At 40.5% G+C, this 14,220-nt stretch overlaps 1 protein-coding gene across 1 annotated transcript in view; it reads left to right on the top strand.

Annotated features, from left to right (window-relative positions):
- LOC139213051 (E3 ubiquitin-protein ligase RNF123) overlaps window positions 1-14,220 on the top strand; it is a 148,136-nt gene that overhangs the window by 6,177 nt on the left and 127,739 nt on the right. Inside the window, exons 5-20 of the mRNA XM_070843666.1 lie at window positions 715-812; window positions 2,248-2,302; window positions 3,248-3,333; window positions 4,034-4,120; window positions 4,253-4,320; window positions 5,085-5,210; window positions 6,018-6,132; window positions 6,423-6,527; window positions 7,180-7,305; window positions 8,203-8,295; window positions 8,844-8,912; window positions 9,162-9,284; window positions 11,148-11,247; window positions 11,739-11,800; window positions 12,817-12,888; window positions 13,347-13,467. Coding sequence (XP_070699767.1) covers window positions 715-812; window positions 2,248-2,302; window positions 3,248-3,333; window positions 4,034-4,120; window positions 4,253-4,320; window positions 5,085-5,210; window positions 6,018-6,132; window positions 6,423-6,527; window positions 7,180-7,305; window positions 8,203-8,295; window positions 8,844-8,912; window positions 9,162-9,284; window positions 11,148-11,247; window positions 11,739-11,800; window positions 12,817-12,888; window positions 13,347-13,467 — 1,506 coding nt within the window. The remainder of the gene's footprint in view (window positions 1-714; window positions 813-2,247; window positions 2,303-3,247; window positions 3,334-4,033; window positions 4,121-4,252; window positions 4,321-5,084; window positions 5,211-6,017; window positions 6,133-6,422; window positions 6,528-7,179; window positions 7,306-8,202; window positions 8,296-8,843; window positions 8,913-9,161; window positions 9,285-11,147; window positions 11,248-11,738; window positions 11,801-12,816; window positions 12,889-13,346; window positions 13,468-14,220) is intronic.

A 14,220-nucleotide genomic window follows, 5' to 3' on the forward strand; every position in this document is an offset into this window, starting at 1 on the left:
CACAACATGCCAACGGCAACTTCAACCTGCCAAACAAATAACAAAACAACATAAAACACGGCTAAGCGACAGCCTCCCAGTCTAAAGATGGGTCACAGATGGCTCATCCTTGGGCTTGTACAGTTATTGGCCCTCCTTAAGAACGCAGTCCCAAGTAAAATAGTGTTACACACATACACATTCCAGTTTTCACGTCGTTGTCGGGAACATTTCTATCACATTTCCTATCAGAATTAAGGAAATCCTCCGGGTCTTCACTTCCTCAGATGGTGGGAGGACATGAAGAAAGTGCAGCCAGCAGCAGAACCATTAGCGTGGTTTGATCATACCTTCGACATCTTAGTTTTACTGGAGACGGCGGTAGTGAGATTAAAACAATGGCGGACAGCGAGATGGATCTACGTTTACAGTAGGCAGGGCAGTCAGCCTTAAGCTGGAGGTGACATGTTCCACAGCTCCACGTCTCATGTCAGTATCTACATGACACGTTTTCATACACATCTACTGAAAGGCGGAGCAGGAGAAAAAGAGAGAGGATGGTCTTTTCTCTTAGTCCGAGCATCTCTAAACACACACAGATCTTATGTTGAAAAGCGAATAGTGTGTTTTTTCAAAATATGTCCCCCGTACTACTGTTGTACTGTGAATGCACCCAGACAAAACTTGAACTGTCCTAAAGCTTAAAGATGCTTGGATCTGTCTCTGTGTCTGCAGATCAGCCTATTGAAGGTCGTCTGGGCCCTCAGCCGGTCGTCCTGGATCACACCAGTGGCTTTGAAGGACTCCTGTTTGTAGATGATGACCTACTGGGGGTAAGATGATGTATTATATGTTATTACATATGTTATTCCAGCCCAGAAGTACAGCAACGCTTGATTAACTGTCATTCCGGCATATATTTGTATGGATAAAACCGCTGGCAAATCTCTACCGCCATTACTGCAGTGGCGGAGTTCAACTGAATGCATTAACACTGACAGTGATTGTATGGGTATTTGGGTCGATCATTGTTAACCCCCCCCTCTGACAGATGAAGATGGTGCATATAAAAGAGAAAAAAAAAGTTTATTTAGTTGTAAACCGTTAGTCTGAAATTGGTTCTGACAGCTTTGAGGAACAAAATCATGTTTGTCAAAGTTGTGCTTTGGATTCAAATCCAGTTTATGATTATAAATCGACACCTTTTCCTGTGTTGCTTTTTGAAACACACGATGCCATAAAACCAGGAACTTTTTGCAGAGTGACTCTAACCAGGCAGTGGTCCATCAGCAGGACACTCAGAATCTAAAGATGAGGATTCAATGGAGGATGATTTAACCCTTCGGAGTCTAGGACCGCCGCACGGCGTCAAAGTCACATGTCGCACGTTTGAAAACGTAAAGCTGTGACACAAGCACGCAGGTGCTCAATTCAAAGACTGTTGGAAAGCGGACACTTCAAACTTTTTTGAATTGAATTTTGTCGATCGGCCTATTAAGACTAAATTTATGAAGAGCCGAAGTCGTGCACTACAGCTCTTCTACGAGTTAGAAGATGCTGAATCTGGGGAAGAACGTTCTGATTCTGAGGAAGACTCCAGTTTCAGAGGATGAAGTGGATGCTGCGCGTGAAGACGAACGAGAGGAGGTGTCCGCACAGACCCCTGCTCCTCCAAAGATCCAACTAGTTCCTACTCGGATTTTGTGTTTCTTTTGCACTTTTACATACAGTGTGTCCATATATTATGTCAAAACAAATAAATACTTGTAGAATCACATAGGTGAGGTTGTGCTGAAAAGAAAGACACAAAGAAAGGCAAGAAAAAGGTAAGCTTAATGGGAAACAGAAAGGTAAAATGAAAAGTAGTAAAAAACGCCGTTTTACCCCAGACTCTGAAGGGTTAAAATCAAACTGGTTTCATGTAGCAGAGGATTTCAGCTGATACCTGGTCATTTTTAGGAACACATTAAACACATTTAGTCTGTTAAAACACGATGAAGTGTGTGTTTTATTTGCTTGTGATGACTTTTCAACGTCTAACAGGTTCTCCAGGTAAAATGTCTTGGTTAAAGCATTTAAAAAGTAAAATCTTTACGTATTCAGTGACAGCAGCTTGTTTACATTTACCTCAACCGCATTTGTCTATACAGTCATAGGAAAGAGCGTGAGTGGCCACTGCAATAAAAGATGTCCCCTCTATTGTTTTTGTATGAAATGATTTTTATCGTGCTTTGCTAATTCTAATATTTCTTACTTTTGTGATTCTAGGTCATCGGCCACAGCAACTTCAGTTCCATCAGAGCCACCACATGTGTCTACAAAGGTAAATCCTCTGAGACAGGACAGGGAAACTTCTCTGTGATTATTATAATGTAAAAGACAACACACGACGGTCTTGTGCTTATGATAACAGCAAATCATGGTCTTGTGCTTAGCCTCAGAGGTCAGTGTTTTATGTCAGAGCTTATATATTATGCAATTCGCTATCTGCACCATGGATTTACTCTATCGATCTGTTTATCCATCCATCCATCCATCCATCCATCCTAACCCTGAAAGAAAAACTCTTCTTGCTCTTCTTGCTGTGCACCTGTGACTCCTGAAAAAGAATTCTTTAGAGCTGTTATCAGGGTTGATTTGGAAAGTTTGAGCCACATGCAGAAACAACTCGTGCCAACAGGTTTTTTCTTTAATGGCACGTAATGATTTATGCAGATCTTCAAAGTCCAATGCAACACACGTTTTGGATCTGCTGCAGAGATTTAGATCTTAACTGAAGGTATCCAGCTGTTATTATGCAGGGGTTGGGTGTATGTGTGCGTGTGAGGAAACACAAGATTCACTGAAAACTCAGGCTCACAGCACACAGGACGAAAAGTTGTTTCTTGATGAATATTAAATATAGATTTTTTTCAAGCACCGGCCACAGCACTGGACCGTGTGATTGAGGCCTCAGACAGGCTAATCACACTCCTATCAGCCTTAATACCACATGCTGTGATTTAAAAAATGACATAAAAAGTAGAAACAGAGACGTCAAAATAGATCTCTGAATGTCAGAAAGTGAAGTGAAGCGAAGAAGTGTCGAGCTTCTGTACTCAAAGTGGTCAAAGCACAAATGCTGTCCATAAAAACCCAAACCTTTGTCTTGTATTGTAATACGGTCATAACGTTCTGGGTAATGAGTTCATCCGACAGGACAAAGCATCTGGAACCTGCTGCTGTAAACTCTTATTTTCCTATTGTTGTCTTTTTCGTTTCTCTGCAGGGAAATGGGCGTACGAGGTGCTGATCTCCTCCCAGGGTCTGATGCAGATCGGATGGTGTACTCTCAACTGTCGCTTCAACCAGGAGGTACACACACAGGCCTGGTTTAGACCTGGGCATTAACACGTGTCATGGGTGTTTCAATCTAAGTGTGTCTGTTTACAGCTGGCGTTAGAATGTGTCTCCATATCTCCAGTGAGCGGTTTTCATTCCCTCTCACCTCCTCGCTCCATATGCAAATAAACACATACATCATTTGTACAAACATTTTTTTTCTATATATCTTTATCTTTAATATCACAGTGTAAATCATATCCATAACATTTAGTACTCTAACGAAGCAGATGCAGGGTGTCAGACCTGTCCTCGGGTGCAATCGTACCTGTGCTTAAAGCTGTCCGCGTGAGATTGGATCATAAAAGATAGATGTTAATGCCAGGTCTGAACAGGGCCACACACACACACACACACACACACACACACACACACACACACACACACACACACACACACACACACACACACACACACACACACACACACACACACACACACACACACACACACACAAAAAGGGTATCAAGCACTCAAAATGACTGTAACTATTCATTATTCTCATGTTCACAGAATTCATTAACATTTTAGGCCTGAGAGGGAGCTATAATAAACACACCTTCACTTTTAGTATCACCAGTCGGTAATTGAGTTGTGAAATGAAATGAAATGAGTCTCTGTGGGTCATTTTATGGAAGCTTGTCTTGTCTTTTTGTTCTTGTTCTCCGCTCAGGAGGGTGTGGGGGACACTCCTGACTCTTATGCTTACGATGGAAACAGAGTGCGAAAGTGGAACGTGACGACCACCAACTATGGAAAGGTGAACAACAACACAGAAATCACGTCCAGGATATAGATTTGTAAAGATGACGTTAGATTGTATCACTTAGTTCATTTCTACACTGTAAGTTCACCTCGACGGACGATCCTGACGGCGTTTTTCTCTCCTCAGTCGTGGGCGGCTGGAGACATTGTCAGCTGTCTGATAGACCTGGACGAGGGAACCATCACATTCTGCTTGTAAGTGACTAAACTCAATTATACTCAGCTCTGTGAGTGACTAGTTCAACATGTAGTGAAATCATCCTCACTTTCTCTTTTAGAGTGAGATATTCTGATTGACACCACATGTCTGTAGGCTAAATATGAAGCAACAGCCAGCAACTGCTTAGCTTAGCTTAGCATAAAGACTAGAAACGGGGGGAAACAGCTAGCCTGGCTCTGTCCAAAGGTAACAAAATCCACCTGTCAGCACCTTCAAAGCTCAGTGAATAACTTGTTATATCTTGTTTGTTTACGGTCCAGAAACTGAAGAGTAAAAATGACGTGTTGTGATTTTCCCGACACTTATGTGTGGTACTATTTATTTTTATTTTTTTATGGATGGGAGCAGCAGTATCCTGGAGCAAGAAATAGTCCGGAACATAAACACCTCATTTTGCTATTTTTACACTTCAGTTTTCACGCCATTGAAACAGAAGAGCATAAACATATTAGTGCAAATGAGTGACATTTATTTGCAATTATATAATATAATAATAAAAACTGCAGGAAACCAGACGCATAACAGAGAAAAATGTCACTAAATCAGCCGCTGTTGCCTCCTCATTAAGAGCCTTTTTAGTTGCACTCAACACAAAGTATTATTTCATTTCTAAACTATTAGGGGGTTTCCAGAAAATAGGGCCTCATTTTGAATGACTGCATCAGTAGCATTTTATTTCATTTGAACCGCAGCTGTTGTCGTCCATGTGTCTTCATGCTGTGTGTGTTTGTGTCCTCAGGAATGGCCAGTCTCTGGGCACAGCGTTCACCAACATTAAGATGGGTCCAGGAGTAGCTTACTTTCCTGCCATCAGCCTCTCCTTTAAAGAGTCGGTGGCTTTCAACTTTGGCAGCAGACCGCTCAGATATCCTTCTCAGGCCACACAAGACACGCAACATCTTATCTTCAGTGCTTTCTTTCTTTTTTTTTTTTTAACTATTAAATAATGAAAACTATGTAGAGATTAAAGTGCAGAAAGAGAAAATGTAACTTTTCTAAAATAATGATGTACGTCTTCCCCATAGAACGCCAGAGAGAATTAATGTTTAAATAAATATTACGTTATGAAATTATGAATCACATTAATAGATTAATATAAATTAACCAATTAAAAACATTTTCATTATGAAATAAAAGTGAACTCTGTAAAAATCAGTTTTTATCAGAATAACAAAATAAGACTTCATAATTTAGTAATAAGTATGTGACAAATTATCGCTTCATTCCCAGATTTTCTACAATTAATTCATTTGATTATTTGGTTTCTAATTTCTGATTCTAAAGATTAAATATTGAACACATGTGGGACTTGTGCCGTTGTCAGACAAAAGAAACAGAAAAACAAACCAATTTGTGATATTAATTTGTAATTAAGTTATTTTTGGTGCAAAACAACAAAACCGTGAACACTTTGTCAAACGAAAGAGGAGAGAGAGCAGAAAATATTAAGTGATTTTCACTTTGTTCTTTTCTTTCTGTTTTCCAAGTCCAAAGATTAATTGACACCACAAAAAACACCGCCTCATAACCTCTATATATTAAAAGAAGGATGCTGAAGTCATAAAACGTGCTTTTTTTTTGTCACCACTGCACTTTTATTTTCAGCATGGGAACAGCCACCTCATGCTTGTTTATCTGTGCTGTGTTTGTCCTTAACCTGAGTGGGATTCACGTACCCTGTAGACGGCTACCTGCCCCTCCAGAACCCCCCGACTGTAGACTTGATGAAAGCTCACAAACTGCTGGGCTACATCAAGAATGTCCTCTCCACTGCCATCGACACACAGGTAGGAGCAGCTGACCCGCTTTGTTCTGCGGTTTCATTTGATTATCGTCTTGGCCTCTTGCTGCTCGTTTGATTTGTGTGTATAATTAATGAGCTAATCTGAAAAGTTTTATGAAACAAATAATTGCCGCTTCAGATTAAACAATTTGTAATCTCAGTTTTGTCTGTCGCTTACTGAGAACAACAGCCGGCTTTTCCTGGAAGCAGTTTTTAAAAGTTAATTAACTTCCTGTTTTTCAATTTGCCCTCATGTTTTTATCTGTCTGTGTCGCTTTTGTCTCGCTTTTGCAGGAGGAGAAGCTGGTGGAGAAAGACTGTTCGATTTGGAGGCTTCACGGAGAGCCCACAGTCCTCGTCACTCTGGCCCACATCTTCAACCACTTCGCTCCACTGATGGTGAAACAAGTTTCTTTGCATGCATAACAAAAACCGTGAAAATCACGATGTTTGTTTAGGTTTCTAAACTTTTGCAGCATCTAGAGATTGTATCAAGAACTGATAGGAACCTCTGACACATGCCACTCAGGGACAATCAATTTTAATGATGTGTTTCATTTTCTGACTGTGGCTAGTTAATTGCTGACTTTAGTTAGAGGCTCAGTCTGAGCTCATGCACAACTAAACAAGTTTTATTATTTGTTGAGCGAGAAAGAGAAAAGTGCCGGAGGGAGACTGTCTCTGTGATCACACACTGTGTTATTTGTAATGGAGATGAATTCACAATTTAGTTGTTCTCATTTCGTGTGGAATGTGATCATGGCTCATAAATACCATGTTGACTGGCGGTCATTACCAAGCTGCTATCATCACACGAGATCAGCATAAATCCAGGCTAATGACAACAGCTGTGAGATCGACTCTACAGACATTTAAAATAAGAGATGACTCAAGTATGAAAGAAAGAAACTTGCGATATTCAAATAAAGCCATGAAACAGCTTTTGTCTAAACGAACTGCAGAAGTTCTTCTTCCTCTTCTTCTTCAAGTTTTTCGTCTTCTTCTTCTTCTTCTTCTGTAGTATTATTATTGCTATTGTTTTTCTCTCCAGTGTAAAGTTTACCTGGTGGAGGACGTGCTGATGAACTTCCTGTTGGGGATTCTGGAGGGAGGAGGTTCAGTAGATGAGCACCCGCTCATACAGCAGCTTCTGGACCTCTTCTGGCTACTAATGGAGGTAAACACACACACACACACACACACACACACACACATAATAAAACAGTGAGAAATCACATGCCAGACAATAGCTGACCGACTCAATTTGGAGTTGGCTTTAAAATAGCCTGTACATTTACCTTGTGTATGTACCTTAAAAGTGAACAGTGGAAATTGATGTTATTCTGGAAATGTACCATAAAGATAAACTACAACCACTAATCCACAATACTAGAATACACACACACACACACACGCAGACATATATATTTGTCTCTAACGGGTCTGACTTCCCAGTGTACAGGAAGAAACACATTTGCATATAAGACTTTATATATTGCCCTTATCACTGAGTTAATTAACTTTATCAGCCATTTCTTATCATTTCGACAACAGGAATAATATTTACCAAACCTCAATCATATGACTAATTACAAAATAAGGCAAAACAGAACAACATGGAATAACTGTAAGAAAAAAACAGATGGTTTCTGATTAACAGTGACTGCTGACTGAACAGATAAGGCACCAGGGTTAATGTAGCTGCCTGCTAGCCTGGTGTGGAGCAGGCTAGCTGCACAGCTTTCATGAGACAGAGTCACAACTAAATTCAGCCGGGATAACTGTGAAAGCCACTCTGAAATAGCCCCCAGGTTACTTCAGGGCATGTAAACACATCCTCTGAGTATCCTGGTTAATTAGAAAAGTCTCAGTTCTGGTATATAAAAACATTTCCTCAATTTTCCGACACATCCTTTATATTTAACATGTCTGTTTAATAGGTGACATCCATAAACTCTCACCTGGATTCAGCTGCTCAGTCTGTGTTAAGTGCTTGCAATACCCTCCCTCTGTCTTGCATTCGTCCTCCCTTCCTTTCTTCCTTCCTTCTTTTCACCCCCCCTCCCTTCCGTAGGACTACGAGGTGAACGAGTGTCTGAAGCAGCTGATGATGTCACTCCTGAGGGCCTACCGCTTCTCCCCCATCATCCCTGACCTGGGCTTCCAGGTAGGACATACAGGCCAGCCAGAGGAGAGTCATGGTCCCACAGCCCTTCTCCTCTGGCCTGGACCTGCTCTTATTGTTGATTGGGACCCACAGATTATGAATCACTGCTCTAAGTGATAACATTATATTAAAGCAGTAGTATATCTACCTGCACAGCCACAGTCACTGTTGGACTTTTGTCAGGGTATCTATTTAAAAATAACTTCAATGATCCAAAATTGATTGTTCAGTTTAAACAAGGGGGATAACATCCAAATAATAATCACTTCCTCGTCACGTTGGCTGTGATGTGTTTTTATATTGATTTTATTTTTTTCTTTGTGTGTGCATGAAGAAATAATGAATAATGAAGGTCATTTTAAGGGAAATGAAATAAATCAAAAATACATTTTGTAAAAAAAAATCAATTCAACATCCGTATGTGAATGTTGGGCATGTTCTCTTTGAATCCCATCTTACTGTGACTGCAGTAAATGTTCTCCTCCTGAATTCTTCCACTCTCAACAGCTTTAGATGATTTCCCGATGTGTTCTGTGTCTCTGTTTCAGATCCACTATCTGCGTCTGACCACGGCCATCCTGAATCATGAGAAGTCCAGGAAATACCTGCTCAACAACGTCTTATATCCTTCTGTTGCTACCAAAGTCTCATAGAAACACTTTGTGACTGAAGCATCATCAGACCTCGTTTTACATCTGATGGCAAAGTTGCAGTTGGTCTAAATAGCTGCTCTGAATAGAGAGTTTTAATCAAACAGTCATTAGTGTTCACGCACATGAGAGCCAGGTGAAAATGTCAAGTGGTGAATGTTTAATCAGTCGCATGGAAAAAAAAAAAAAAAAAAAAAAAATTGTCCTTAACAGAAGTTTACATTTGATGTTCTGCGTTCAGTCGTGTTTTTTTACATCAAGACTCCTCTGAGAGTGAAGGAGGCGGGGCTGGAGGAGCTCATCCCAACCACCTGGTGGCCCACACACTTTGACAAGGAGGTAAAATGAACTGGTGCTTCTCAAGACTACGTTCACACTGTGAACACAGTGTGAACACAGTGTGAACAGCTGATCTTTTTGAATCAGATTCGGGCCACTTTCACATGTGGTTCGGAATCAGATACAGATCAGATTTTTTTGAAATGCGACCTCAGTCTCAACAGCAATGTGACCCGTATCGGAATTCAATGCGACCTTGACGTCACTCTTGGTCGACATTCGTCACAATTACGTGCAGGTGGGAGCCCCTGGAGACGCTTCACAACAACAAACAAACACACAACATCTCTCAACTCCACGTTTGCCATCGACCTCTTTGTATTTTCTCTTCTGTAAACACCGTGCTGTGTCAGAGGTCGTGCGCTTCTGCTGCGCACGCGGGTCACATTAAACTGTTCACACTGCAGTCTGTTACAGGTCCCATTTTTAAAATAATGTGAACAGCCACTTGGAAAAAATCGGATCTGGAAAAAAAAAAATCAGATTCAAGCCACTTGGGCTTGCAGTGTGGACATAGTCCAAGTCTCCACCCTCCTCCGCTGGCCTGAAAATTGATCTGGGCTTCTTTTCATCAGTCGTCTCAGAGGGTAAAATCAGTCCCAACTGGCCAAAAATGCCTCGAGGAATAAAAGCGTTTCATCATCTGTCTCAACCCGTGAAGTTAATCCTGTCTGTGCTGATATTTAGCTGTAGAGGAGTCCCGGCCTGTGTGGAGGTGCAGGAGACAGAGGTCATTTTTAGACGGGCCTCATGTTCAACTAACGGGACGAATATTTAAGAGAGATGTTCATATTGTTACTGTGTGCTTTCCAACACATGGACACATTGGAGGTTAAATCCAATCCAACTTTATTTATAAAGCACATTTAAAAGCAACAGAAGTTGACTCTGCTGTACAACAGGACAGACAAAACCACAAGACAACAGAGAAGAAACCCAATAAGTACAATTTTAAAGACAAAAGGACAAAACAATAATGAAAGCAACAGGACAATAAGGTTAAATCAAGTGTCTTCTGTTCGCCATGACAACATGTGTGGCCCATTTGAATTGCTGCCTGAAACTTTGTGTCTCCATTTAAGAACTTCTCATAGTAGCAGATTTGTTAAGTGGCATGTATCAGCGATTCAAGAGAGTTTGTGGCATTCACCAATTCTCTCAGAGTTTGAATTTTCTTTTCAGCAACTCACACTAGTCGCTGAGGAAGCTTGTCTCCCACTGACAGCTGCCTCGGGTTCTTTCTGCAGCTGCACAGTATCGCTCCCTCTTACTTTCTGTCACAGCACAGCTCCGCTCTGATGACACGCCGCTGGCAGCTGTATTATTAATACTTTCTAATAGTTTCAGGCCCCCTAATACAACTACTGACTCAGCTGAATGTGTTCGGCTTCTGTCTGGCAACAGGACTCGAGGTTTTGTGGTTTATTATTTTGTGACATTTTTGCGCATGAAACTTTCCCACAAACGGAACAAAACATGGACTCATGTAGAAATTTTAGGGACGTTGATTATATTAATAATCAAATGAATGTCCCGCTCCTCGTGAACCGGTGACGTTCATCAGGCTCAGTTAACAATGAGTTTAGAGAGTTTGATGAAGCTGATTTTGAACACTCTTACGAACAAACCTTACAGAAGAAGATCAGAAGTTTAGAGAAAGTTATGAAAAGTCTTCTTGCATGAGGAAAAGGTTTTGTGAGCGTTCGTTATTTGTGTTTTTTTTTTTCTTCAGCCTTTGGTAATGACCTGTTTATGTCCCTGTTGTGAAGGCTGATTGATAACAGGAATACTGATCGACTGAACGGTTTCATTGTTTATTTGACAGTTGATTTAATTACTGTTACTGTATGTATTCCCTTGCAGGGTAAAGATGAGCGAGAGCCTAAAGATGAAAGTGCCGATGAACGCCTCAGACGTCGGGCGTATGAGAGAGGCTGCCAGAGACTCAAAAAGAGGATTGAAGGTCAGACTTCAGTTTTACTTTCATGAATGATGAACTCACCATCTGTTTATCCTCGTTCTTTTGAGACCGCTTTATTACAGACAGCCGGCCCTCTGAAACTACCTCAGGAGTCTTTAAAACGTTATCTTACGTCCTCAGAGTTTCTGTATGATATGATTTAGGTAATAAGTAGAGAAAGTTTGTTCATAGTTTTATGGGAGTCTTAGAGCTCCTTCATATTGTCATATTTTAGTTGTGAAGGGTAAAACAGTGAAACTGAAGGTATATCTGGATGTACAGTGGCTCAACTCTGAGTTAATGTAGGTCTTTTACTTTTGATACAGACAATACTTATAGTACTTATATTTGAGTAACATCTTTACTGCAGTGCTTCTACTTACTTACTAACAGAGTGCTTTTACACTGTGGTCGTCGTGCTTTTACTTGCTGCTTGTCTTTGTGAAACATCAAAATGACCCTGAGTTCGACTCGACCCTCTGTTCTCCTTTTAGTGGTGGAAGAGCTGCAGGTACAGATCCTGAGGTTGCTGCTCAATAACAAAGACAAAACTACGGTATGTACAGCCGACACCGTATGTTGTCTTATATATGCAGGGATAAACAGGCAACAGGTTTGGATGCCTGGAATTAAGATTCACACATTTTCTGGGATTTGTTGCCAAAAACAATACATGTGAACTGTCTTCACACCTTGAAATGCTGTTATTGTGGTAGTAAAACTTTAGGTTTTCAGTGCAGGTTTCAGCTCACACACTGTGCTTAAATATATACTTTTTGGAATCCAGGGTTGCCATGCTGACGTTGAACAGTCTTTGATGAAAATGAATGCATGCTGTATAAACTACTTTAGCACAGAGACAGCGTCTGAACATCAGACTTTCTACACGTTTCTAACTTCCTACTAATTCATTCAATTAAACTTAAACTCCTGTCTGCTAAGATATAATTCATTTTTCAGGTGTCTTTGATTCAGTGAGCAAGAAAACAGTCTAAATAGGTATTAAATACGTTATTCTATATACACATTTTCTAATATTCTTGATGTAAGACTTTGATAAATGTTGGTGGACTATGAAAACACCAAGGATAAAGTCCAGGGCTTTTTTGTTCTTTCCATGACATAGTCTGATAATGCTGAGCTTTTATTAATACATTACAGTGTTATAGTGTACAAACTAACCAACACACAACGTGGTTCTGTGTCAGCGATGCTCAGTGAACAGCTCAGGCACTGACAGAAAGGCTGCACTGTACCGTGTCATTGTGTACGCTCTGGTCGGTGTCTGCCTGATTAAACGGTAAAATACTGAATCGACAACTTTGCGATTTTTTTTTTTTTTCCCGTTTGATGTACAAGACTCACTCTCCACACAACAGTGAGAAAGTTAATCAAAAACTGATCTGAGCTGAAGTCTAATCAGATCATTTCTGTGCTGTTGCCACTGGCTTGATGTTTCATTAATGTTCGTCAGAGTCAAACAATTATTTCTGGGTACGTACAGCCAATGGGAAGCTGCCCCTGCAGAAAAATCTCACGCTGATAAGTTTTCTGTCCTTGTGTCTCTGTCAGGGAGAAGCCTCGCGCTACATCTTCCTCAATAAGTTCAGGAAATTCCTCCAAGAAAATGCCAGCAATAGAGGGGTAAGGAAAAACTGGACGGTGGTCCCAAATAGAAGCTAAAGACGACTCTTCACATAGTGAATCATGAGTCGTTCTCATCTTGGATGACAAGTGTTTCAATGTATTTAAAAAGTGTGTCGTTCAAGGTGGGGAAAAACAAAGGTGATGCTATAAACCGCAGACTACTAGATGACTATATCCAAGTTATTATATTTTGTGTAATGCCTAAACGATAAGTTGTTACTTTTCAAGGAGAAATGGCAAAAATGAACTGCATCTCAAATGGGAATGTATTTCTGTTATAGTCTTCTGTGGTAGTAAACCGAATGTCTTTTGGTTTTGGACTGTTATATTTATAAAAATATTTGTTGTCATGCAACTTTCCTCCACTATTTGCTCTTATGTGTGTTTTTTTTTTTTACCATAATATAAAATATGTGTGTGTGTGTGTGTGTGTGTGTGTGTGTGTGTCTGAGCAGCACCCTACAGCTCTGTGCCCTCCAGAGTACATGGTTTGTTTCCTCCACCGCCTCATAACAGCTGTGAGGGCCAGCTGGGACGACGGCAACAGGAAGAGTCCAGGCAGCATCAGCAGTGAAGGTACAGCCCAGTGAACTTTTATTCATCACTGCATCACAAACCAGAGACACGTTTACATTCAACATATGGGAGAGTTAAGACTGAAATAGTATTGGATAGAAGTAACCATATCAATGATTAAACAAACCATTTGTTATTTACTTGCATCATCATTGTACTAACGGTGTCTTTGTGAAAGTGTGAAAGCACAAAAAGCAAAAGCATTAAATTTAAAGTGAAATGGCGCTGATATTATTGCAGCGTCATGTCATTTCATGTAATAATCCAAGTTATCACCCGCCTACTACGCTTACTGCACTGTAAGCGCTTTTAAATGTGCAATACAGTAGAAACTTTATTTAAAATACTGCGGTTCAAGTAAATTGAAGCGCAAAGAAGTCCATCCCGTTCATACTAATGTCTAATTGCAAACGTTAAGCTCTGTGATTCTCCTCAGCAACAGCCCTTTATCTCTCTGTCCTCTCAAAGCTTCTTTTAGTGGCACACATTATCCCTCATCCCCTCTGTGGAAGGTCCAAGACGTTATAATGGAAGAGATTGTCATTAAACAGCTGTTAAATCCATGACAGTCTCTTGTGCACTTGAAATATACACTACGTGTGTGTGTGTGTGTGTGTGTGTGTGTGTGTGTGTGTGTGTGTGTGTGTGTGTGTGTGTGTCCCATGTTTGCAGTTTCCTCTGGGTCGTTCTCATTATTACTGAAAATGGCAACAAGGACAATGAAGCTCTCTTACATTTACTGCTCTTGAATTA

Source organism: Pempheris klunzingeri, chromosome 2 (assembly GCF_042242105.1).
Source record: "Pempheris klunzingeri isolate RE-2024b chromosome 2, fPemKlu1.hap1, whole genome shotgun sequence".
Classification (NCBI taxonomy): domain Eukaryota; kingdom Metazoa; phylum Chordata; class Actinopteri; order Acropomatiformes; family Pempheridae; genus Pempheris; species Pempheris klunzingeri.